The sequence below is a fragment of the Diadema antillarum genome, unplaced genomic scaffold, assembly GCF_040938485.1.
Source record: "Diadema antillarum isolate AM-2024a unplaced genomic scaffold, OU_Dant_1.0 scf00000040, whole genome shotgun sequence".
NCBI classification, from domain to species: domain Eukaryota; kingdom Metazoa; phylum Echinodermata; class Echinoidea; order Diadematoida; family Diadematidae; genus Diadema; species Diadema antillarum.
The window spans coordinates 3,739,037-3,766,966 of NW_027270929.1; the positions used below are offsets into that span (position 1 = coordinate 3,739,037).

At 39.3% G+C, this 27,930-nt stretch overlaps 1 protein-coding gene across 1 annotated transcript; it reads left to right on the forward strand.

Annotated features, from left to right (window-relative positions):
• The first annotated feature begins 66 nt into the window (after positions 1-66).
• LOC139711617 (apoptosis-inducing factor 3-like) lies at positions 67-27,930 on the forward strand. Its single transcript, XM_071623477.1, has 16 exons — positions 67-106; positions 1,297-1,522; positions 2,382-2,491; positions 3,681-3,790; positions 4,293-4,337; positions 4,766-4,847; positions 5,621-5,733; positions 6,781-6,959; positions 8,099-8,229; positions 8,737-8,852; positions 10,523-10,735; positions 11,723-11,840; positions 25,664-25,762; positions 26,528-26,603; positions 26,926-27,030; positions 27,650-27,930. Exons 1-16 carry the CDS (start codon positions 67-69, stop codon positions 27,681-27,683), a joined length of 1,797 nt encoding a protein of 598 aa, XP_071479578.1. The 3' UTR covers positions 27,684-27,930.

Below are 27,930 nucleotides of genomic sequence, written 5' to 3' on the forward strand. Positions count from 1 at the left end.
CATTATATGAGTGGAAATATAATATCGAAGACCAGCTGAAGTTAGTATCTGCCGACACAGCAAGCCATGGGAGGGTGCTCATCAAAAGACCAGACAGTCAGCCAAGGTAAGACCAGGGAAATAGAAGAGAGACACCTCCCTGGTAAGACAGAAAACCAAGACAATTCTAACATGCAAGACCATGAAGATCAGCTTTCACTCCCAGGACACTACCAGTATAAACTTTGGTACCACCATCATATTGAAGTGAGAAGATTGTAATGTGATAAAGTGACCCTTAAGTTTCCAGCCATGCAGTTTTCCTCTTCTGTGATAACTGGCTTCCAACTATTCTTTACAAACTCTCCAACTTCATTGCTATGCAATGAGAAGATTTTTGTTTTTGTCAATAGAATGTGCAGCATTCTTTCTCAATGTATATCTCTGCCTATGTATCTATCAATCTATCTATCTATTTATCTTTCCATCCATCTGTCCCTCTATCTTTTTATCTTCCTTTCTATCTGTCTATCTATATAGCTGTCTGTCTGCTCTTCAATTTCTGTTCCAGCAAAATGCAAGTCTCAGATGACGTAATTCATTTTGTTATGTTGGGCAGCAAAATAGGCAAAATGTACCTTCATTTTTGGGGGTTGTAAAAGTGACTCACAATAAGTGTTGATGTTCATATTAAAGTGAAAGCAAATTTTAGTAGAATACCTGTAACATTCGCTTTTATCAGCTCCTAGCAAATCCATGTAAATGTTTGATTCATAGGCTGCATCTTTAAATAAGAAAAATATTTACAGTTTTCTTTCCCCTTTTCTCCCACCACTTCTTCTTTATTTATCTTTCCATCATTCGGATACATATACCCTGACATTGTTACATCACTGTTATTGGCAATTTGTGTTATTGTGTCTGTAAATATGATTTATCATGCCTTCTGTTTATTATTTTCATGGATATTTATACATTCTGCCATTTTTGTGTTGCCATTCTATATGATTTGCATTCTAAATTAAATGTTTTGTATTCAATCACTATGTATTTTGGGGTCTGTATTTGTATCTTTTGTTGTAATTTCATATTTCTTTTCATTTCACACATGCTCATTGTTTTTCATGATGCAATATATGCACTACATTTCCACTTGTGTGGAATGCATTCTTTTACACTACTGTGCAATGTTCCTTTTGTAATTCTACTCCCGAGTTGATATATTATTCTTCATTATACCTCTTATCATGAATGTGCATGATTCAATGCGTGAACACGCCCATTTCTGTGAATATTTTACATGTGCACAAATTGTAGTCAGTCCATTGTCTGTTCCTACCAAAACTGACCCTTCCATACCCACTGCATCTGCCACGCCCTCTAACTCCTCCCCTGCCCAACCCGGTGGCACCCCTAATCTCGCAGCAGATGGGACTGGAAGTACCGGTAAGCAGGCCCCTAAGAAGGGACAAGTGAAGAATGGCACCCACACACCTGGCCTGGAGGCCATAGTCTGCAAAGTGGATGACATGAAAGATGGAGAGTAAGATATCTGTCACTCTGTTTCATCCTTTTCAAGGTTTCATACTGTAAAACCAAACATTTTTGGGGTGCATGAAACTTTTGTAAATTTCACGAAGAGCCAAGCTTCCTCAAAGTAAAATGCATGCAAAAGTGTTTGTCTACACAAGGCATTAAATATCATTGGCAATTCACAAAAATTTCATGCTGCACGAAAGGCTGTCGGCTCCAATTCACAAAGGTTTCTTGCCAGAAATGTTTCTGATGTTACAGTACTCAGTTTGTCTGATATATGATCTATGTATCTGTTTCACATATATGTACCTTGTGGCATGCATCTCCGAATGGTTAGGATTGCAATCTGATTACTGATCAGTCCTGAAAGATAGTCCTTTTGTCTCATCCCATACAAAGTTATCATCAGTCAAGAGAGACCTGGAATTAGAATCCTTCTGCATCTAAACTGAGATTGAACTCCCTATGATTTTATTGTGTTGGTTTAGTCATTTGATCCAGTGAGCATACAGGGGGGCATTTCATGAAGCATTTTGTCCAACAAGTTGTTGGACAAATTTGCTCTCAGCCAATCAGATGCAAAGATTTCGGTAGCTTGTAACAGTTTGTCAGAAAAATATCCGACCAAAACGCTTCATGAAATGCCCCCCTGAAGAGAACTTCACTTTCTGGCCCAACCTTTTCATATAAATGTTTCATTTGTCATACGATAACTTTGCTATGCCTATGACTTTACAGTAGGACTTTAAAAAACATCATGTTCGTAACTTTGTGCAGTCACCTAACTAATGTGTCGTAATTGGGGAGACAGAGGAAGAGCAAACACTTAATACGGTTTATTTCAATGCTGCCTATCATTTTACCAGAATGCGAGAAGTGGACATTGGCACTGGCAAGGCACTTCTTGTGAAGGAGCTTGGTGAGTTCAGTGCCATCGGACACAAGTGTTCTCACTATGGAGCACCTCTAGTTAAAGGTAAGAATTATTGTCACAGAAAATGCAACAGCTGTTATCGCATAAAAAACATTGAATAACTGAATGCATATAGGTGTGTTTCATTAAGTTAAAGGGGCATAGTCCCGGTAGTTTAGAGGGCACTGTTGATGATACTGCCGATCACCGTCAGCATTGATACGAAGATAGCCGAAGTTGAGCTGCCATCAAGAGTAAAGCGCGTAGGTGTTGCTATGTAACGTTGCCTTTGTTGTCTTCTCTGCGCATCACGCAGTCTGTACTAATGCCAGGGTGCGTGCATATGTGTTTCTTATTATGACATCACAAAATAATTTTGCTAAAGCTGTCATCCCCCTGAGCCGAATCATGAGCCGAACTGTGATCGGACCTCTGACTACAGTGGATCGGACTTCTTCGGACTTGGGGAAGTGGGCCACAGAGTAAGCGCCAAAGAGGAGTCGATAGTATAGGTCTCTATAGGAAACGTGCGCCCGCGTACACATTTGACTAAAACACCGGGACCATGCACCTTTAATACAAGTGTCATGTAAACTGACAGAAAAGTATGTCTGTGTGTTATTTTTCTATAGTGTGTCATTCTGTTATGGTCCTGCTAGGCATCATTACTGGGTTTTAGTCATGGAAAGAGTGTAAAGCCTATCTTCTTTTTCTTCTTTTTTTCCAGTTCATAGTGAGCCAAGCTAATAGAGGGTCAATTGTAAATATCTGGCCACAGCTCATAAATTACATTATTTTGTAGTGTTAAAGATAACATAAATGATTCAGACTGACATCTGATTTTACCAAAGAAGCCTTTTAGAATGGACCCCATAAATCACCAAGCTTGGATATTAGGTTCAAGAGGTGATTGACGATTAAACCAATTTGTTTTCTAAGATTTTTTTCTTTGTCATCTTTTAAGTTTTTACCTGGTGTGTAGTGAAAAGGCATAAGCATGTGTATGTGTTGATTCTTAACATGCATATCACCTTTCAGATCTGAAGATTTTTTTACTGGAGACTTCATTTCTGCTTTCTAATTATACATACATTTAGGAAAATGCATGATGTGTGCAATGACAATGTGACTATGAAAAAATTTGTCTGAATGTTAAATGCCCTCTCTGAACCTACTTTCTTGACTGTCTTGTAAGTTTTCTGAGATGTCTCAATGAAGCACACTTCTTGAATGGCATTTCATGTACACACAGGTGCTCTGTGTAATGGGCGTGTCCGCTGTCCCTGGCACGGAGCTTGCTTTAACACCAAGACGGGTGATATCGAAGACTTTCCAGGGCTGGACAGTGTACCCAAATTTGAGGTCAGTTGAAGGCATTTTGTATTAGATAATGTCATGTATCATTTTTGTGTTCATACCACATTTGGTTTTAGTTGACATTCAAGTTTTAATTGTTGTAATTGTCTTTTGTTGTAGGTGTTTGAGTTGAAATTTTAGTGTTCTGTTTTGATGACAAAAGACGTATGTGTGTAGAGAGATAAGAATAGACAATAAAGATAGTCTCATCAAACTTAGTCCAAACGCAAGCTGCCTTTGAAAGTGTGAACCTTTTTAAATTTTTGTCTCCTTTTCTTGGTACGGCACTTGTATGGGTGATTATTCCTGCCCCCCCCCCCCCCCTTTCCTTCCTGGAGTATCTATGAAGGCACCTTCATCATTTACTTCAAGTTTTCAAGAGCAATTTGAAGGGATGATGTGAGGGGCATTATATGTTTTGACATTTGTTTGTTTAGTGCAAATCATCCCCATTAATTTTTGCCCAGTAATATTCTTGCTTTGTTGTACTTTGTTTATTTTCTCACAGGTCAGAATAAGTGGAGATGATGTCATTGTCCAGGCAAATCCAGAGGTGAGCTTGATATACCTCCAAATTGATCTTAAACATGAGAAATTTTGTCTACATGTCCGTAGAATATCTCACACTGTTCAGTGAACATTTTTGCAAATTTAGGCATGATTTTTGAAGGAGCTAGACTTTACTGTCTTACTTTGTCATTAAAACTAGATTCATGAATGTTTTTAATAAACAGAATGATAACTGGTCAGGCATATCATGTACTGAGATGATGAAATATTGATGACAAATTATGAAATTATCTAAGATGAAGGAATTAGGAAAACATGTGTGAATAGAGCAAGATGCCTTACTAAGTATTTTAATTGTAGAACTATTCTTATTGTGTGTTTTTCCAGTAGGTTCTTGTAACAGACCACTATAGAAATGTTCTTATTCCACGCATATAAGGATTGCTCTTCCCTCGGGTTTTTCCCCCATAGGATTTCTTGTCTCATAAACGAGTGAAGAAGATGGTAACCTGTTCACCAGATGAGGAGAAGACAGTACTCATCATTGGTGGAGGTGAGTTGTGTGGTTCAAAATGCTGCACCATCAATCCTACTAGGTTTTACAGGATCAAGTCCTCATCTTATATTGGCACTGCATCCATACATGTGCTGTATACAATGATGAGCACATGTTGATAACTTCATTACTATTCCAAACTCCTTGTCATCATCATTGTTGTTGCCCCTGTCCTCTTCATCATCATCACCACCACCATCGTCATTGTCATCAACTTCATCATCTCTTTCATTAGTGTCATCATCAATCAATGAAGCATAGTGGATAAGACTCCCGAGTCCCGATTGGAGGACCCGAGTTCAAATCCCCGCTAAGTGCTTACGTCCTTGTACAAGATGTTTTACCCACCATGTCCCTCTCCACCCAGGTGTATAAATGGGTACATGGCAATGCAAGGGTAATACTAATGGCAGGGCCCTCTGGTAGAGCAATGACAACACTGAAGAGACTACCCTGGGTAAATAAGACATTATTGTTAATAACATCAATATCAGTGTTACTAATGAAAACAACATCATCATAAAACGACATCAACATATCATCATTGCTGGTAGTAGCTACAGCAGGAGCAGCAATGTCATCAGTTTCACCAGAGATTACTATGTGACATATGACCATGTGCCATCCTCTGCATTTGATAGGCGCATATTTTGTACCCCATAGTATCATGCTCAAAGGTGTCTTACTGTTCCATGGCTATCAATGTTGATAATGGAAAGAAAAGTAAACAAATTAACATCTTGTTATGTACCCAATTCCACACTCACTAGGCGCGGCATCCGTCACCTGTGCAGAAACATTACGTCAGGAGGGGTTCAAAGGTCAGCTGATAGTGGCAACCAAAGAGAAGCACCTTCCATATGACAGACCAAAGCTGAGCAAGGTGAGACATCTTCTGTAATGGGTTTGTCTAATTCAACCAGGGCCCCGTTTTATCAAAAGATATAATCGATTATAGATTTCCTTTCCACAGATAGACCAACCATAGAAATCAACTTTATAATCAATTATAACTCTACATAAAACAAGGCCCTGATATGAAATTTGCATACCTGATGCAGTCGTAGGTTTTTAATCTAGCTTGTGACTGTAGTCAAAGCCAGTCACTGCCAAAGTCAAGACTGTGCTGTACAGTGGGAACAAAAATTTTGGCAGTGTCCCTGAGGGGTGTGTCCCTGAGGGGTGTATCCTAATCTGTTTTATTATATCAAATCAGATTCTGTAAGGGCATACAAAGATAGTGGTATGATATTGCTAGCAGAGGGGTTGCTGATACTTTCTGAGTAGAAACACACACACACACACACACACACACGCACGCACAGATAGTTCACTGTTACATGAATGATTTGAAATTTGGGTAGATATCTATGAATAGATGTGATATTCCCTTCAAAAAATATGTGCTTGCTCATCACAGAATATATGTCTGGAAGAAAAGACTACCTGTATGAGAAAGAAAGACAGAGAGGCAAGGGGTATGATATATGACAGGTACAAGGTGTAGTTGATACAGAATGGAGATATACACTCATAGGTTTGAATAATGATCTGTCATAATAGGATGTCAAAGAGAGCTGGGAATAAAAGAAAGAAAGACATTGTAACTGATTAATAGTTGAAAACAGAACATACATTTTCATGGCAGAGAGTTTATTCACTGCGTATGCCATATATTTAGCGAGTCAAATTTTTTGCAAGTCAGAACTTCGAACAGTTTTGCGAGTGGTTTTAAAATTTGCGATCATAGAATACGGTAGTGGATGGAGAAATGTACAAGTACATTTTACATTCTGTTTTAAAATTCACAAATGGCATCAGACTCGCAAAATTCACGAAAATAGAAACCCTGCAAAATGTATGGCCTTTGCAGTGCATGTTTTGTATGCATTCCACTTCGTAATATAAAGTTCTGTGATGTTTTTCCCAGGCACTGAGTTCTACAGCAGACTCAATTTCCCTAAGGAATGCAGACTTCTTCTCCATCTATGACATCAACATTAAGACTGAGCAGGAGGCCACTTCCATTGACACCGTGCTCAATTCTGTGTCTTTCTCCAACGGGGACAGCATCTCCTTTGACAACCTTGTCGTGGCCACTGGTGGAAGGTATGGGTTGTCCTCTTTCCGCCCACTCTTCATCTTTCTACCCACCCCATCTCTATCCATCCACCTATCTATCTATCTAGCTATCTATCTATCTACAGTTTACATTCCCAATGTCAAAATGGCAGGAGTCAAATTCAAATTTGTTTAACCACAGGAAATTACAAAGTCTCCAAATGTGCTAGATGTATGCTAATTCCGTCATACAAGTTGAATTCTGCCTTTGTCGAAACTTTGTTGTTGTTGTTATTGTTGGGTCCTGTTAGTTCCGACTTAGACAAAATTGACTTTATCTATCTGTCTATTTGTCTATCCATTTATCTATCTTTCTGTTTGGTTATCTATCTATCTATCTATCTATCTATGTTTTTTGCTTCTCCTATCCTCTTTGTCATCCTTCTGTTATTTATGTTCATGCCTTCTCTCTGTCATTCAGTTTCATCACATCAAAGAGAAGGTGTATCTGTAGAGGCTGTCACTCATGCAGTATACCATCAAATTTACACAAACTTGCATAAATGTCTCAGAGTGTGTGTAACATGTGTTTTCTGTATTAACAGCAAGGACGAGGTATCCAACTTAAGTCTGTGAAAACAATTACCCAGGACGCTGAAATTTATTGGAAATGGTCTTCAAGGTATTTGTTACCTCCTTGATAAGGTATATTTTATTCCCCCTGAGAGGTAGTACGTGGCATGCCCAGATCCTGTTGCCATAGGTTGAAGTGTCGTCAGTGCACCCAAGATGATCTGGTTGCCCTCGGCAACACGGTCAGAAGATGCGTTCATCACTGGAGGGGTGTGGTGTATATTGGAAAATCACCTGTGAAGAAGGTGATGGGATAACGTGTGACATAAATTAAACTATGTGCTTCTAGATTGATGTGCAGTACAGTGCACAGTTCTAATGAAATTTCTGTTACAACAGAGTAAAAATTTTAGATCCCCAAATTATCATCTATATATCCTTAGATACTTTATTTGTTTGGTAATAGCGAAATTTTGACACTAAAAAAAAAAAAAAAAATGCCTGTACTGAGGACCTCGTTATAATGGGAGTCACTTGTAACTGGAAATATTCAATACTTACATGGCTCTTTTGTCGTGTTGTCTCATCTGAGTGCAATTTATTTTTCCTGACAGGCCTAGATCACTGGGTATCCCAGGCAGTGATCTGACAGGTGTATGTCTGCTTCGCAGTCCAGAAGACGGCAATAGGATAGCGGAGCTGGCTCAGGGCAAGAATGCAGTAGTGGTTGGGACCTCCTTCATTGGTGAGATACACATATGATTCCTTATATCTGTATCATTTATATATGTGAGATGTGAAAAAGGAGAAGATATTGCGTAGGAAGATGTTGCGTAGCTTGGAATTATTATTCCTCTTACTGTTCCTCCTTTTTAGGAAAAAGAGCATGAGTTGGAAAATTGGTCTTCGCCGGGAATCGAACCATGGTCTTTGGCTTAGAACACTGTATCATTTATATATTCCTTGAAAAATAAAAAAGAATAGAAAGAAAAATGACAACGACATTCATATTGGGCAAAATTGCATTTGTTATGCCACTCAAACATTCTTTCTCTTTTTGTAAATACCACTTAGACTTGAATTGGCAAAGGCAATCGCGTCTGATCTATTTTCAGAGATGGTTTCAGCTGCCTTTTAATCAGTATATTAAACATGTAGCATTTCCAAGCATGCAAAGACTATTTCTGTAATTGATATGTGCTGCATAAGAAATGTGTGTTATTCCAGGTATTATTATCATATCTGCCCGCAGGAATGGAGGTAGCAGCTTACCTGGCAGACAAGGCGGCCAATGTTACTGTCATTGGCAGAGGGTCAACCCCATACCAGGCAACTCTCGGGAAGAAGATAGGTGCTGCTCTGCAAAAGGTAAACTATTGAGGAAAGATGGAAGAGGTTATATATTAGCTATACTTCCCCAATGTAACACAGCTTTCAACTGATATGGTTTCACAATAGTTTTGAAAATATTCCATCAGCTATAATAGTATACAAATGATGCACAGGATAGAGTGGCGCATCTTCACTAACGCCACGAAATAATCCTGTGCATCATTTGTTTTATAAAATGGGTCGAAAACTAACAGCATTTTTCACGTACCTTTGTGGGTCAATACCAGTCAGCTACATGTAGCCTCGCTCAAGAGTCAAGATGTCCGAAGATGTTCGTCCCAAACATTTACGCACTTCGCACTCGGAAATCCCGCACATAATGTACTGTACGTATATACGCACGCCACGAAAGGCCGGCCGGCAGCCCGAACTAGAAGTTGTTTACAGGATTGACAGCGCGTATAGTTGCGCGACGCACTTGTAACAACTGATTGAGTGCGCACTGCTAGCGTAAACATTGTGACGTCAGGCCGTGCATGTTAGTGAGAAATTAATGCACGCACACGTGACTCATTTCAGCGCTTCCAATTGGCTGCATTCTTGAACCCATCTTATAATAGTAGATAACCTTGTCTCCCAAAATGACAAATGTGTGGGGTTTTTTTCTGAATTTGGTTTAGAATGCTTTGTATGCGCAATTTCCCCTTTTCAAACAAATATATGATTCATGCTCCAAAATATACAGATCTGTTTATTTCACTGTGCATCAGAATGTTATTTGAATTTGATCTGCAGAGGTTGTCAGTCCTGATAAAGGAAGAACTCAAACTAAGTGCTTTCATTACATTCTCTTTCTCAATATTAAGTGTGTGATGAGATTGCCATTTTCATTCTTAAAAATTAAGTTTAAAAAAGAAAAGGTCAAATATCCAAGTTACCCATTTTAACCCCTAATAATTTCTGTCATGGTTGTAGAATTGATAGGTGAAAACATACAAACTAGAGGCATGATATATTTAGCCTGAGCAAACTCATAAAAATGACAAAATGTCAAACTTATCTAAAGTATGATGAATTTGTGATATGGCAACTTACTGTGAATATCAAAAGTTTATACAATGAATATACACAAGTGTTTATTTCTTTTATCTCGATGTACCATATCTATCTGTCATTAGTGTGGGAGGATATCTCGCAGCTTGTTTTTGTTATTCTGAAAAAGAAACCTATTGTTCATGGGGTATAATTCCTAAACATAAAAATGTGTAGATGTCAAGAGAAAATGTAGTGCACTGAATGCATTGAAAGATGAGACTAAACAGTAAGAGATAGGAAAAATCAGCCAGGAAGAATAAAGTTATAGAGGTAAAAACTGATGAACAAAGAACATTTTCATTCCTTGAAACAAAGAAAATCCCTTGAACAAAGAACATTTTTTATTCCTTGATTTGCCAAGGGAGTTAGAAAAGGAAAATTCCCTCTGTTATTTTGCCCAATGAGTTGTGGAGGCACACACAGTAAATAAACACTTGAAATCAATATAGCATTGTCAGTCTATCTCTTTTGCGAAGGTTTTCTTGTCTTTGCTGAATTTCTTCCCAAGATGACTGTGCCATGAAAGTCAAAATTTGTTGTCAGTATCGCTCATTTTCATCATTCTGTTCTCTTTGATTTCTGTCAAACCATCGTAAATAATTTGATGCCAGCTGAGTGAATCCAAGGGTGTCAGGTTCATCATGGAGAGTGGTGTGTCAGAGTTCAAAGGTGAAGATGGCATCCTCAGGGAGGTCATACTCACAGACGGTCAGTCGGTCATCGCCGATGTCTGCATTCTGGGGGTTGGCGTCACCCCAGCAACTGACTTCCTTCGCGACAGCGGTATCAACATGACCAGTGGTGGGGCAGTGGTAGTGGACAAGGTGTTTATTTTCTCCTTGAAAAATGTGTGTGTTTCCCCCGGACAAATAGCTATGATTTCAGGTTTATCGTTGTTTGAGAAGCAAGGCGCTCTCTCTTTTAGTATTAGCACGCCATTTTATTTCTTTGTAGAGCAAATAATAGTTTGTGTGCACCTGTATCACTCTACAGAGTGGATTTGGCGTAACATAAATCATATATATATCATTATAAGTAGTAGTAAAATCAATTATCACAACAAGAGCATTAATTGTCAAACATGTATGCAAGTCTTTCTGTTAATGTTAGGGGTTTTTTTGAGAGAGGGTTTTTTTTTCTTTTTTTCCCCTTTTTTGGGGGGTTTGTTTGCTTTTGGTTGAGGAGGGGAAAGTGTACTCTGCACTTCTGGCACTTTCAATGATTGTCACTAAAACCGAGTCCTGAAGAATGTTGGGGGTGTGTGTGTGTGTCTCTCTCTCTCTCTGACTAGCTGTGCCTGAGTAAACATATTGCTATTACAATCTATCCTTACACGTGTCATATTGTATGCGAAACTCCAGTTACTCAAAACTGTTTCACTTTTTTTCAGTGCATTCCTACATTCAGAAGAATCTAATCATTTTCTCATGTTTTGTTTATTCAGTACACTAATTTACTGGTTTACATTTTTAAGCATGTTCAATAGGTACTGTGACTTTAGGGATCAGGTTTAATAGTAGCACACTAAATGAGGCATATGAGATAGCCATGAAAGAATGAAAATATTTGGCATATGAGGATTGCAAGATCAAAATGCTGATGAGTCATTTTTTCGGTGCAGTTGCTTTCTTCTATTCAAAGACTGTTTCATCTTTGTTCTCAGATACAAAACTATTTACTTGTGTAAGATACACTACACAAGCATGCATGTACATGCAGAACTGAACAATTCCTAACAGCACCTGCTTTACATTATGTTGACAAACACTATGCCATCAGTTGTCATGCTGTGATGGTTATCTTTCTTCCAGTACCTGAAGACCAACAAACCCAACATTTATGCCGCTGGGGACATTGCCTCCTTTCCTCTGGCCATGGCAGACAGTAAGGAGGTCAGCATCGGTCATTGGCAGATTGCACACGCACACGGTAAGCCACATAGAATGTGGACAACACTGGCATGTCATTCATTCTCTAGTCTTCTCTTTATATCTCTGCTTGAGTGTGTCTCTCTATTCTCCTATGTCTCTCCCTCTTTGTCTTCACCTTTCACATACAAACAGACAGACAGACACACACACACACACATACACACAAATACACACACGTACATGCATGTTAATAGTTTTCTCCATACAGTCAACCTTGCCCAAGTTGAATCTAGATGTATTTGAACTGAAGAAACAGCTTTGACTTAAACCGGAGAAAACTTGACTTATGAGGGATTAAAATAAATAGAATATAGAGAGAAGAGGACGGGAAAAGACCTTTGACTTGGGTGATTATGCGAGGTTGACGTTGACTTAAGCAATGTGGACTGTATTTATTCGGATTTCATTCAGTGATCTTGAAATAAAAGCAATTTTGGACAGTGCGGCATATGAGGAGCAAACATGAATATAGCATGTGTTGATAGAACTATCTGAAGTGTGCGTATAGATGACCTCTTCAGGTGCAGACAAACACACACACGCATACACACTAACTTACACTTGGGCATATAGATACACACAGCATTATCTCTTTTCTTTTTTGCAGTGAAAGTTAACATGCTAGCAATTGTAATATGACAGTATTTTCAGAATAAAATACTTTTAACTCTTATTGAGCCACGTTCGCACGTCCGACTCAGTCGACGGCGTGCCAACTTCGCATAGTCTGCTCAAACCCACAAACCCGCCCTAACCCATCAATAAATCGCCAAATGCCGCAGTACAATGAAAGCTTTTCTCGCGCTTCCGCTTGTCTCACATTTAGCTTGCATTTTATGTGGTGATTGACTATCAAGCAGTGTTGCCTAATTAATAGTGTGTACATGGCTTGGAATGGTTGCTTATGTGTATAATGTCAATCCCTATCCCTTGTAGACTATCAAACTGATATGGCAAATCTCTGAAGACTGTTTGCACTGGAAAATACCATTGGAGATGTGTGTAGCATACGAAACATAAATGATTTTCTGACAAGGTTGTTGTCCTGATTGTCTGTTTCTTTTCTGTTTCTATAGGAACCAGCAAATGTACATAGTGTTTTCTGTCACATTGATGTGAAGATGAACCTTTGCAGTTGTTTTGTTTTGATAAAAAACAAACAAACACTAATATGATGATAAGGGTTTTAGTGTTTCCTTCCTAGTGGTACCAATACATGTAGTTAGCCCTCATAACAATGTTTGTCTGTACTGGTCATATGGCGTCAGAATGGTTAATGTTATTTTCAGATCATGTATCTTCCTGACAAGGTATTTCTTGCTTCTTTTTGTCCCCGCCGAACGAGTTCGAGCAGGGGACTATGAAACGGGCTCCGTACGTGTGTGTGTCCGTGTGTCCGTCCGTCCGTGTGTCCGTCCGTGTGTCCGTCCGTGTGTCCGTCCGTGTGTCCGTCCGTGTGTGATCAAAATGTTCAAAATGCTACTCCTTCGCCATTTCTAACCCGATTTTGATTCTGTTTGCTTTATATGATAGCACTACATGGGAGCTTTGAAACTTGTATACAGAATTTCAGTTGTGACCTTTGACCTTGACCTTTGACCTATATTGTACATTTTGCTTCAAAATGCTACTCCTTCGCCATTTCTAACCCGATTTTGATTCCGTTTGCTTTATATGATGGCACTAGGTAAGGGCTTCAAAACTTCTACACAGAATTTTGACCTTTGACTTCTTTGACCTTTGACCTTGATTTTTGACCTATATTGTACATTTTGCTACAAAATGCTACTCCTTCGCCATTTGTAACCCGATTTCAATTCCGTTTGCTTTAAGTGATGGCACTAGGTGAGGGCTTCAAAACTTCTACATAGAATTTTGACCTTTGACTTCTTTGACCTTTGACCTTCATCTTTTTACCTATATTGTACATTTTGCTACTAAATGCTACTTCCGGCGGGGACATATATTACGCACCGCGTAATTTCTACTTTTCCTTGTTTTTAATCATATTTTCTTTTTCTTTTCTTTCCTTCTTTTTTTTTCTTTGATGGCTGGTCTTTGATGCCCATCATTTTGCATATTAGCAAAATCATGAAGCTTTTTTCTTTTTTAATTCAAGTAGTTATTATCATTTCACTATCTGAGTTCGATAATCATCTTTTCTGGCATATTCAAGTCTGTGTTGGTTTTTTTTCATCAAAGTGGTTTATGTGTATGATTTGTGTGAACAGCAATAAATGATGAGCAATTTGCCATCCATACATGATGGGACATGATGTGGGCATTTATATGTACCTTTTCTGGTGTACAGTTTGTTTATGGAGATTTATGAAGTAGTAGCAGATAAGCAGAACTTGCAACATTACTTTTGATTATCTGCAGAATCATTCATTATGATGAACACTGATGTCCCTGCAATAGATTACAAGCATTCCTGTCGTAAACACAGTGCAGGCACTTTCATTTGTTCATTGTTGATGTTTGTCTAATACATTAACATTGCAGTTGATCTGCTAGAAGGGATAGAGAGAAATAGAGAGTGAGGCAAAGATAGTGTGAAATATTTGATATGTTGACTGCTCACAAAATTGGGCAGCTGTTCTGTATGGGTGTACTAAAGAATGTGCCTTTTTATTCCTCGCATAGTCTTTCATTCTCTCCCACACACTCTCTCCTCTATCTCTCTATTACTCTTTCACACATACCATTTTACAACACGTACATGCATGCACAACCCCTCTCTCATTTTAGACACAAACATTCAAATGCACGATGCATCAACTCATACGTTTCTATAATGTGTATGATCTGCTTTCTCTAAAAACCCATGGATTTCAAGGTACAATGTACAGGTTACTCCCATTTTAACTAAGTCCTCGGGACTGGCTATTTTTTTTTAAAAATCATTTCATTACAACTGAACAGCTCAGTAGGCCTACAGTATATGAAATTGGTATTGATAATTTGGGGCCTGATTATTTACATTGTTTTATTGAGAATTTCACTATTACAGGCAGAAATTTGATAAGTCCATTGTCTTTATGAATTTGATATGTTATCCATAGACCTTAAAGGAATGTATAGTTTTGGTTGAGATAGGGGATTCAGATTTTAACTTTATGCAAGATGATAAGAAACCACTCATATGAAATATTAAAGAGTGTACAATTCTAGGAGGAATTAAAAGTTTATTTGATGAAAATTGGTTTTGAATTGGCTAAGTTATATATAAAAAAACACAGAGGTCCTAATTATAGGTGGCACCCATCTTTTATTATGACCACTTTGTTTAACTTTGTTTTTGATATCTCAGCCATTTCGAAACCAATTTTCATCAAATCAGCTTTTAATTCCTCTTAGAATTCTATGCTCTGACATTTCGTAGATGTTTCTGATTTTCTCTCAAAAAGTTAAACTTTAAGTCCCTTGTCTCAAGCAAAATTATTCTATCCCTTATAAAATTGTAATGTAAAGAATTGTAGCTTGCATCATAAGTCCATTGTCTTTATGAATTTGATATGTTATCCATAGACTTTAAAGGAATGTATAGTTTTGGTTGAGATAGGGGATTCAGATTTTAACTTTATGCAAGATGATAAGAAACCACTCATATGAAATATTAAAGAGTGTACAATTCTAGGAGGAATTAAAAGTTTATTTGATGAAAATTGGTTTTGAATTGGCCAAGTTATATAAAAAAAAAACAGAGGTCCTAAATTATAGATGGCACCCATCTTTTATTATGACCACTTTGTTTAACTTTGTTTTTGATATCTCAGCCATTTCAAAACCAATTTTCATCAAATCAGCTTTTAGTTCCTCTTAGAATTCTATGCTCTTTGACATTTCGTAGATGTTTCTGATTTTCTCTCAAAAAGTTAAACTTTAAGTCCCTTGTCTCATGCAAAATTATACTATCCCTTATAAAATTGTAATGTAAAGAATTTTAGCTTGCATCATCAGAGTCCAATGACAAATTTCTAGTTGTTTTGTGTATATGTGTGTGCTTCCCCAATTTATACATTTACCAGTGTACAGAATAATGTATCATGGAATACAATGGAATACTGAATCTATCGTGATTTGGTTCACACTGCAATTAATTCCATGTACATGTACAACACACACACACACACACACACACACACACACACATTAACTATTAAAAAAAAGAAATGCTCACACACTCAAACACCCAGCCAAACAAACATAATCAGCCACATGCACTGCACATCTCACCTTTTATGGCAGACAAATATGTATTTTAATTTTGCATCTTTAGCACAGCAACATTCATCTCATCATCAAATTGATTAGAACTTTCGTCTGAACAGAACAGACAAATGAATTCAACCATCCCAATTAGGAGGAGAAAAAAAAAAAGAAATGAAAAAACAGTTTTCACTCAGTGCTGCTTCAAAGGTAAGTAAAAAAAGTTTATTACCAAAACTCTACAAAGGCAAGAGTGTACAAATGTATCAAGGCATAAAGTATTCTCAGTAATATCAGACAAACTTTACTAAGCAGCTGCTCTAATAGAAGTATCAGGAAAACGCTTGGTTTGGCTTACAAACATGTAATCGAACACACACCATGTACAGTACAGCTGAACATTTTCTCCTGTTTTTCTGTGCTTTGTTAACAGGTTCATAGAGGTAGATTGTAGTTATTGCATGAAAACAATTTAACATTGTGTGCTTTCATGTGTATTTACAGGGAAAGTTCACCATAAATTTGATAGGACAGCTGTTAAATTTATGGACATACATGTTTGTAATACCTGTACCTGGAAGCAATTGTCACAAAACAGTATGACAATTACACATAATTTCATGTCATATTAATGTATGTTGGACCATCACTTAATGATTCAACATCACTAACAATGGTGAATGTACAATGTGCATTATCACAGTGCTTTAATGTTTGTACACAAAGTGAAAGGCATTTTACAATGTACATGTAAGAAGTATAGCTGTTCACTTTGCCTCCGGTCACACACATAATCCTCATTTCAATCACTTAGAATGAATGCTTCAAGTTTCAAGGTGAGCTGCATTTTACTGATATGATAAACATGATGCACATTTATGCGAAATCAATACATGACACACTGATATGCATAGTAAAAGGTAAAAATCTTTGGTCTAAATCAAGGTCATGCATTCAAGGTGAGACAAATAGTACTTCTGCTTTAAGTAAATGAGAGTACATATGTACTTTGAAGGAATTCAGTGTGTTCTAACAAAAACAAACGAGTGGCAAGAGCATAATAGATTTCTACACAACAACCTGGCAAGAACAGGAACACTCTAACAACTGATGAAAGGCGAGTATCAAAATTTGATTTTGAAGACTGTATGCAGCAACTTACTATCTGAACATTGTACACTTTTGAATACAGAAGGTGCAGGAGGCTACAATTTGTGCCTAATACTGACTGGAATTTGTTTAAGAAAAAAAAAAGAAAGACAATGAATCCATACCAATTTCTTCTTCACGATTTCACTTCTGATGGGTGCACTTTCAAATTAAAATGACTTCTATATCAATTGAATCCAGAACCCATGATGAAGCACACAAATTAATTACATGTAGTTGGCAATTTAGGAAAGGGTACTCCGAAGTACTAGTGTCTGGATTTTGAAAAATTGTCAAAATCTGATTGACATTTACACCTGAAGATTTGTTTTTTGTTTTCAATCTCCAAGTACGACAATGGATCCAACAAAGGAAGGAAAGAGGAATTTAATCACTCCCTAGACTCAAGTGCAATTTATTTTTGTTTTGTTTTGTTTTGTTTTTGTTTTTGTTTTTTTTGGGGGGGGGTCACAACAGAGCTCTGTTCCTTTCAAACTTTACACAAAGAGCAAGAATACTCAAACACTTCACTGATGACTACATTTCAGCCAGTGGTTTCAGATCAGAGAATACTGTGAAGCTGTACCTCCCAAACTCCTACTCTGAACAACATTTAAAAAAAATACTGATGAGCAAAATCAGCTTTGACCACAAATGCTTTACTGATGAATACAATTGAGCCAGTAGTTTACAAAGAATAATGTACCATAGATGTGTAAAACTCAGTTGTACGTGGAACTCGGAACCCAATATCTTTTACTATTTGAATAATTATACTCAAACTCAGGACACAAACACATTTTACTGATGAATACAATGTAGTCAGAAGATCACAAAGATTTTATGTGTAGCTGTTTCTCTAAAACTGAAGTTCAGAAGTCACAATCCAAAACATTTTGCTGATGACTACAGTTCATAATCAAGCAGTCATACATGTAGTTTACAGAGAGGAATGCGGAATGTGAAACGTTGACACACCACACCAGCTGTCTGATCCATCCTCAGAATGCAATGTGTGCATAATATTATCCACTTTCAATCTCATCCAACCATGCTATGGCAAAGTCCTACTGGGGCACAGGCTCAAAGGGTTTGCAAGTTTTGAAACTGTGATAGCCATTAACACACAATGTACAAGGCAGGGATCATGAACTACAATTCATAATGGAAAGCCCTCTGCCTTCCCAACAAAGATACACGGCGATTTGTCCCAACTGTAAAACGCCATGTCCAAGTGACAGACTGCGGTCTACAGACTGCCTCTTCCACCAACGATGTCGAGCAGGTCGCAAACTATCGCCCACGACTTCTCGTCCTGCAGTGAAGACTTGATGACGACGGTGGTGAGGGGATGCAACAGCCGTGACACGCTGGTCGTGCTGATTCCACGCTCCGCCAGACCAGGCACCAGTCGAATCAGAGTGCGCCTCAGATTTGGAATAGTTACTTCCTTGAGACAATCTCGAGCCACCTCACGCTCCTCGCCTTCGCCGAATCTGGCTGCTCTGATGACGTTGGCCAGGTAGCTCACGAGGATAGCTCGCATCTCTGGGAACTCCTTCTTCAATGGCTGCTGCGGGGCTGATTTGGCAAGGAGCATGTCTGGGGACCAACGCTTTTTGGCTGACCTGCGGATGGAGCGAGATTTCTTGAAGCCATCCTCACGAGTGCTGGTATTGCAACGAGTAGATTCAGCGGAATCCGAAGTAGGATCTTGTGTGGTGGAATCATGCTCTGATGCCGATGGTTTGCAGGCTGGACAATCCACAGTGTCGTTGGATGGGCCTTCAGCATCAACATGGCACAGGTTCGAAGTTTCCATGTCAGCCCTGTCAGCCATCTCGGATATCTCTCCATCCTTACCCTCCTTGCGTTCCACACTGACATCATTGTTGTTGTCATCTGAGCTACTGACGGGTTCGCTGGGCTTATCCGAATACATCGGTGTTCTGGAAGGATTTAGGAAGCACGAGAATGGAGGCAGAATTCCCGTGCTCCTAGCATCCTGGTCAGCGGTACTCAGGAACTGATCCGGAAGTCTGGGGGGAGCGACCGGCGCTATGGAGTAGTCAAATGACTCGCTGCTGCTCACACACATGGGAAGGGGAAGCGGCGGGGCCGGCGGCGGTGGGCACGGTGTCCGTGGGCGTGGATCGGTGTGCTGCTGCGGAGACAACCACGGGCACGATGGACCGAATTGAGCACTGAAGGTGGCGAACCCAGGATGGTGGGCATCAGGTCCCGACCTCCACACAAGATCAGCTGATGGCAAGCTCGTAGACTTCTGAACAGGTACAGGAAACGTGGAGGTAGAGGTCATTTGACTGGTGCAATTCGCTGGATTAGCAAGCGTGGTGGTAGTGAATGGGTCGAAGTGGGCCGCGCGCTCCCACATCCACTCGGGCTGCGTCTCGGAGACACCATCCCAGAAGCTCTCGATCTCCCGGAAAAAGTTGAAGCCTTCCGCCGTCTGGCGTGATGAGGGAGAATACCAGTTGCTTCTGCTGTACGTAGATGACATCCTGACACTTGAATTCGTACAAATTAACTTTCGTGATGCTCAGGTTAGCCAGAAATTGTTGTAACTGTGAGTGTCAGTAGCAAACAGTAATTGGTGGAGCAATGCGTACACTGAATAATCGCAAGCAAAGATTTCCTCTGACATGTGCTTCAGCGAGATCGCAGATTACTTTCGTATAATCGCTGTGGGGAGCTTGCGTAACACCCTGTCAACACTGAAAAGATATCAGCGATTGGTCACAAGCTAGTTAATATTTTCGCGTATTGGTCACATTGTGTCACGTGATACATTAGGCCCCTCCTCCCCCCCCCCCCCCCCCCCCCCCCCTCCGTGCAAATTGATTCCACACCTGTCAATTTCCGAGATAGCATTCCTTTCGGTAACCTCTTACGCAATCTCGAGAAAAAAGGAAGGGTGAGAAGAATGTGACACCGACTAACACGATTACTCACTTCAAAATGACCGCGACTGCCCCTTTCCCGCCCTTCATTGCTCATGCACGCAGCAATCAACAATCGAAGGCGGTGATAAACAATCATAGACATCGCCTGGCTAAAATCTCGCGTTAATCTACTATAACCTCCTTTGTTTTGACAATAATAGTGTCCGTTTTTCCTTCTTTTTCTTTACTGACCGCAGGGTCTGACTAAGCCCCACTATCGCTGAACTATCCCAATGTAAACAAAGAAGGCCAGAGTAGTCTCAATAATCCTCTAAACTCTTTTATTGTTGCAATTAGCCTGTCATGTTACCGAAGTCATTGTTATGTCTTTTATTGGAAGCGGTCAGCGTGGGAACTTTTATCAAAGTTGTCGTCCGAACAGTGAGCGGCGTCGCGGTGATTTGCAAATAAACAAAGGAAAGGAGTCCTGTCTCCGTGTGCTTCTCGCTCGCTCGCCCCTTGCTGTCAATCAAGGAGTGTTCCTGTCTTCCATCTCTCTTCCCTTCGCCTCTTCTATACCTGTGTACTATAGCTATTAATGATCTATATCGTCGGATATTTAGACTGATACAATAATTCTGCATCGTTCTGTTAGTTTGTATTGGGGTCTGAAGTCCTTTTACAGTGTTGTATACAAATTGAATAATGGCAAAATAGACATTGTACTTGTAGTGCAAGGAATGCAATATGGAACAGGGAGGTGGAAAGAGTTGTCTTAAGATTGTTGGGGGGGGGGGTTATTCGTGTGTTTTTTCTTACTCTGATCCTTGTGTTTTCCTTTTGAAAGCTTGAATACAAAAATGAATGAATATAGAATATAAACAAAATAGACCAGTTATCATGCAGCCGGCGGGAAAAAAAAAACACTTCATCTTCATTGCCTGTAGCCCCTCTGTCTCGGGTAACGTGCTGTCATCAGTGGCCGCGTAAATTACGTCCATACACAAACGCAATTTGAGACGATTATTATCCCTCGCGGAAAATTACTATAACGTAGAATAATATTGCGTGATTTGTTTGTAATATCGTCTGCTTTTATATTAGTACTAACTGGGGCAAATTAATTCCATTAGCGCCCCATTTTTCCATAAACAACAGTAACAAACAGTTTTATTATACGTGAACGCCTCCCTGTATCGATGTATGTACAAAGTGTTACCCATTTTCAGACGACGTCATGATGGTTGCATTTATAATCAATAGTGCAGGATAGAGATCTGTATTTCCATGCTTCATGGTATTTCGTATTGGTTTGGAGGGAAAAAACTCAGAATTCTGCACTGCACTGTACACGGAGGCCATGTCACCTCATCACCGCCTTTTTTTTTTCTTTCTTTTTTTTGGGGGGGGGTGGGGGGGGAGGGGTGGAAGGACGGGAGGGATTAGTATCTGTGGAGTGTGTGATGACAGACAGCTCGGGCAGGAGTTTCGAAGTAAGTGCTTCAAGGGCAGAATTTCCGTTTTCAGAACCTGGGCGAACAAGAAACTGTTTGTTGTTCCAGAAATGAAAAAGAAACGTAATGAAAGGTAATCGACTCGTGGAATCATGGTTTATCATATTTCGCGCTGCAGTGATGTTGGGCACGCAGTCGCGTATTCAAAGAAATAAGGCTAGGCGATGGTGTCATTCCTGTCGAAACTCTTATATGGCATGGTTGAGGGTTTGTTTGTTTTTTTTCTCATCAAAATATCGTTTCATCATAGCTTATATCGATCTCTTGAGGGATTGATTTTGAATCGTAGGATGTCAATTTACGGCAATGTATTGAATGAATTTCGTTCTAAGCGAATGGAAAACGATGCGACACTGCAACTTGTATGATATTCACATATCATGCATGATAATTGATATCTCTCAAAACTTGTTGGGGAAAACAAAAATCCCGCACTTTTTCATTTTACGTCCGATTCCCGAGACTCCTTCAATTTCGTTTCTTGAATTTAACATGGCAGGTTTTGCTATGATGTCAGACGAAATTAGCATACTTGCGCATTCTGTAAATTCCATGCATCGAACCAGGGAGGTGAGACAAAACTCACCTCCCTGATCGAACGTGTCGCTGAAACGAACTTGCAGGGTGGAATGTTATAATGAGCAAGTGTCACAGAGCAGATTATAATACCGGTACTCTACAGGAAAAACAAATGCTTGATGACTGGAAATTACCAACATAATAAACTACTTCGGTATACGATATCCCTGGAGCTCCACATGCAAGAGTTGGCGCAATACGAGTAACCACATGCAAGAGTTGGCGCAATACGAGTTACATGCTAGTTCCTTCTTCAACGTGTAGGCTTATACAGACACGTGGGGGGGGGGGGGGTAGTTTGCAGGCACAAACCCTTGTTGGTCGTAAAGGAGTCTGCGCCAAGACTACTATATGCACCACTTCAGCACTGTCCCATAGGCCCTGTGTTGTAGCTTCTCCCAACAGAGAAGCTGCAGTGGTGCATGTATTAGTCTTGGCACATGCAGACTCCTAATACGACCAACAAGGGTTTGTGCCTGCAAACTGGGGGGGGGGGGGGGGGGGGGGGGCGAAACTGCATGAAAAACCCTCCGACTATAATGGAGCTCCATGACATCAAAGCTGCGGGGTCCCTTTCAATGGTCTGAAACAAAACGGGAATTAAGGCGGATTAGGGTCAATGAACAACAAGCGAATCGGGAAAGGTGAACTTGTCGTCATGAAGGGCGATACAATAACAGACTGAAATCCGTCCAGATAGCAGATACTAGTAGGCCTACCAAGGCCTCCTTGGTAGTACTGAGCAATGACACTCTCAAAATACGACAGAACTAAAACAAACAAACGAACGAACAAACGAACAAACAAACAAACAAGCAAGCAAGCCAACAATGCCCTAACAACAAACGGGTGTGAAGCACTCCATATATAGTTTGGAGTCTTTGGGGATTAATAGAGTATTACTCTATGGTTTAAAACCACGAACGCACGTACCGAACCAGTCGTCATGCAGCGTACTTATACGATGCAGTTTTGTTACGAATATTGATAAGCAGAAAACCACTGATATAAAAAACTCTCAGAATGCAAAATATACATGTTGTACATGAAAACCACTTGCCCTCCGCAACGAATTCTCGTGGGGCTACTAGTATGTTTACATTCCACGCGTGCTAATCGCTCCTTCATGTTAATAATACTTTCAAGGAATTCTCCTAAGCTGCCTCCGTCCCAAAATATTGGGATTTTTGACATAACTCCCATGCTCTAGCTGATCTTAAAGCACCGAGTAAGGCACATTCCAAGACAACTGGGTTTCCGCGCTATAGCCTAAATCTCTAATAAAGTATATACACATTACCCAAGAACAACTACCCCAGCAGCTCTTTGATATTACTTACACATTCTATATATTCTGAACATTCCTCGAATTACATCGTTTCGAATATTTTGTATTTAGGCCCTAATAGTCCGATGAAGAATTATATGGTTTATCCTTCTGTATGTCAAGGTGTGCATACAAATATTCTGTTTCGTATAGCTTACTCATATAATTTGAATCACCTGAATACTTTTGTGAATTTATAAATATCGAAGCGAGGAACTTTTGGAAGAGTTTTCCGAGTATTCTAGAAAGAGTTTGATCGAAGTCTTCATATTGTGCAGCTAGACTAGTGAAGATACAAGTTTACTCGAAACAACTCATGTCGACCATGTGTATTAATGGAAATTATCTGCCAATAAACTACAGTTCGCCCGTACGCTCTTCCACTTGAACTCCGTCTTGATACTACCCTAATCGTGATGGCGAATTGCGTGAATTTACTTGCACTTTATAACGAACTCTCTTCCATTGCAAACAAACAAACAAACGAACGAACAAACAAACAAAACAAAACAAAACGAAAAAACAAAACAAAAAAATCTGCCTATTGGGGGAATAATTCCCGCTCGGCCAACATCCTGCAAACCCCCAGTATAGTCATCTACTATTTTCCCGCAACAATACTAAGTGCTCTCTAAATTGCCTTGAGCGCGATTAACTCTTGCTGTTGATTGTTTCTTAATGTGTTTTTGTACTACTCTCGTGCTCCTGAAAGTAGTCTTTATTTGTTGTTCCCATTTCTTGTGTGATGTTCTATTACACAGATGTATGCGGCGAAAGTTAAATAAAATTAATCGTAAGACCGACTTGACGAGACAGAGATCTTGAATTATTATCCTATGAAACGGATTGGAAAAAAAAAATCTTCAAGCCTTCTTTAGAATCACGATTATAGGGAACGATTTTATCGTATTATTGGAGCGACGCTTTTGTATTCAAGACATCAACGTGGTGATGGTCGCCGCACACTGAACATTATGTAATACAGGTGTTTGGTTTTGTTTGGTTTTGCCGCGGGGAGTGATGTTCGGATCAGTGTGGCAAACTTCATCTTCTTGCATTTGTCCCTGATTTGTTGTAATTCGTTGTGCTAAAGGTTCGTAATTCCGAAAGTGAAAATATGCTGTACGTAGCGGGAACGCACAGTGTGGCTTTCCCGATGTTTTGCGATGTTGCGGGAATGAAAGCAACCAACGACCGACATGCTGGATGAGACAAGGTACAAATCTGCTACGATTCTCCCAGAGATGTCTTCTTACCTCCCTGATTCTCCCTTGCTACCCATTGGAAACTGTTTTCATATACCATAAGTACCGGTTTCATTACCCGTTTCAGAGCGACTTCAAAGCTATGGCTCAGCGTAGTTCACCTTGTTTAATAAGTAAAATCGTGTTCGAACGAGAACGAGGTGATCTTTCCCGTGCGCAATGGAAAAGAGAATGATAACGCGGGGGGGGGGGGGGGGAATAAAGCGACTCTCAAAGGACTGACAAACGGGAAAAGGGAAGGGAAAGCGCGACTGCGGCGTACGTTTTCGTAAAATTCTCTTCGTTGTATTATTCGCGTTCAGTATGGTTGCTCTTTTATAGGTAGAGCCTAGTATTTATACTAGTGCATTCTCATTTTCATGATACAGTGTATATTGCAACTTGGAAGCATCATCGTCATTGTCGGTGTATTAATAAACATTGTGCAGTAAGATATGTTTTGTAGAGGCATGCCTCAATATTTCCGAGCGTAGCGGCAGCGTGAATGATTGTTCCGTCCTTTATGTCGCCGTGAAATTGGGGGATCTGCGCAGCTATTAACTTTGAACGTGAAGTATGATTTTTTTTCTCTCTCTCTCTCTCTCTTCCACCTTTCGTTGATAATAACATGTTTGAAAATACATCAACGATTCTCTGGGTCGTGATTTATCATGATAAAGGAAAGAGGAAATTCCCGGTCAAGTACGAGAGTGGCATCTCCAGTTTTTAGTTCACTATGCAATGATTCATTCCCCTTCTCTCTCTCTCTCCCTCTCTCTCACCGTCTCTTCATTTCTTTGAAATGTACCTTGTGACTTTTTAATTTGTCAATTTTGCTTTAGTATTTCGTGTTTTTTTTTCTTCTGCTTCTTTTTTTTTTTTTTGCAATCCAGGTCGTGTGGCGGCACTGAACATTCTCGGTCAGAAGGTGGAAATGGACTCCATACCTTTCTTCTGGACTCAGATCTTTGGCAAAAGTGTCAGATATGCAGGTAAGTGCTGGCATCTGGTAAGCAAAATGGACAATACATCTGTTGTGTCTACTCCAGCGCTCGTAACAGTATGTAAGCATATTTCTCTTCACATATCGACTGGCCACAGATCTCCATGCACGGACTTGGCCTTGTTGTCGTTGCAGGTAAGATAACCAAATTAAAAGAAGAAGCTTCAGTTTAGATAGAAACTCTACTCCTTATCAAAGTTGAATTTGAATAAAGAAATATGTCAAAACCAGACAGTTAAAGTTTTGTCGGGACAAAACTGATAAAGTTAGTATGGAGGGAGTATAGAATAATTTGTTTGGAAATGTAGCTACTAGAAACTTCCCCATTTAATGTAAAATAGTTATCATGACTAAATCTTTTGAATTGTTGAATCATGTGGTGAAAAGTATATAAGATGAAAGCAAGATATGAATATTGAGCAGATGGGTGAAGATATGGCTTTAACTTTTTCTTCAATTGTCTCCCTGTGTGCAAATGACATTTTGAAGATTGCAACTGCTATTCTACATTTTAACAAACATATCAGAAAAAAAGGAACCAATGGGAATCGAACCTGTCCTCTGAAAAGTTTATCATTTTTATTTAAATTTTGGAAAGAGAAAGGTCATTGCAGATTTGTAAGCATGTCATGACCCTGTTTTGTCTAAAATCTTGAGTTTGTCTTTCCTTCTAACATTCAAGCTCAGATTAAAGCACAGTTATCAATATCAACATGCACACAATCATCTACACTTTCCTCTGTTCCCATTTCAGGCTACAATGAGGGCTACAACGACATTGTCATCGTCGGAGACCCAGATGAACTCAAGTTTGTGGCATATTACCTCAAGTAAGTTAACTACTCATGGTCCAGAGATTAAATAGCTAATTCAGTTTTTACCAAATCAAAACAGCAAATCTTTCCAGATGATTTGATTTTTTTTTTCAATTCTGTAAGTTATCATCATCAAGCTCTTTGTACAGAAAGTACTATTTTTTCTCCTTTCTTGATCCTTCATAAATATAGGTAGTCAGAAATATGGAATCGTTTCTGTGTTACAATTTGTTTTGCTTCAGGTTTCCACAATCCTATTGTTCTACCGAAACTAATATAGGGCCTTGAAGTCTGTGTGATGTAGTGCAGTTATAATCCATATCATTCTTCTGACTAGGGATGAGGTGGTTACGGCTGTAGCCAGCATGAACTCTGACCCAGTGGTATCCCAGTTTGCCGAGCTCTTGGCGAGTGGACAGGAACTCACCAAATCAGAGATTCAGTAAGTACATCCTCATGATCAACAAAGTTTAGTTGAGGAGTTTTCTTCAGCTTTTTTGTTTTTGCAGATACAGTTACACCAACTTCAACATTGTAGAATAAGACTTCGTGAAACACAATGAACTTTGCTGAAGTTCACCTAAGGAATATCAGTATATGCAGAATTGCAAATGTTTATACATTCTCTCTTATGAACGATTTGGAAGAATGTGACTTTTTTAGGACCATTTTTTAAAATCAAATTGAAATGTGAGACTTGCATATTTTTACATTAATTCATGCCCTGGTTGTTTCAGCTCAAATGGTATGAATGCCATGATTTTTTTTTTTTAATGTGTTGATTCAGAAATAAAAACAAGAAGCAAACTGATATAGCTGATAGTGATTTGCTGACAGTTGGGTTTGTGTGTTTGTTTGTTTGTTTTTATATCTTGTGTTTGGACAAACATTACAGTCACTGGTGCAGTACTGTAGTGTTTAGGTTGATATTGTGTATAATACTTCAACTGCTTGACCATATACCGGTGTCATGTTGCAAGAACCACTTCTCGAGTTCCAGAACTGTTCACTTCTGATTAATTTTCACTCACATCTGTTTTTGTTTTTGTTTCCATGCACAGGGGTGACCCGTCACAATGGCAGAGCAAGTTATGAGACAAACAAATTCTGATGTCAGCTCATTTAAAATATTGTTTTTTATTCTCCAGCAATCTGGGCAACCACTCCCAATAAGTGACATCTCCCTCACAGTCTTCTTTCGACCGTGGACGTTTCCACAGGCTTGTTTTGTGGAAGAGAAGCAAGGTGGCTTAGTGAAAAGAGTTGCGAGAAACTAATATGGACTGCCATTATTCACATACTAGTAATTGCTATTCCAGGTATTTTCAGGACTAGTGTCATT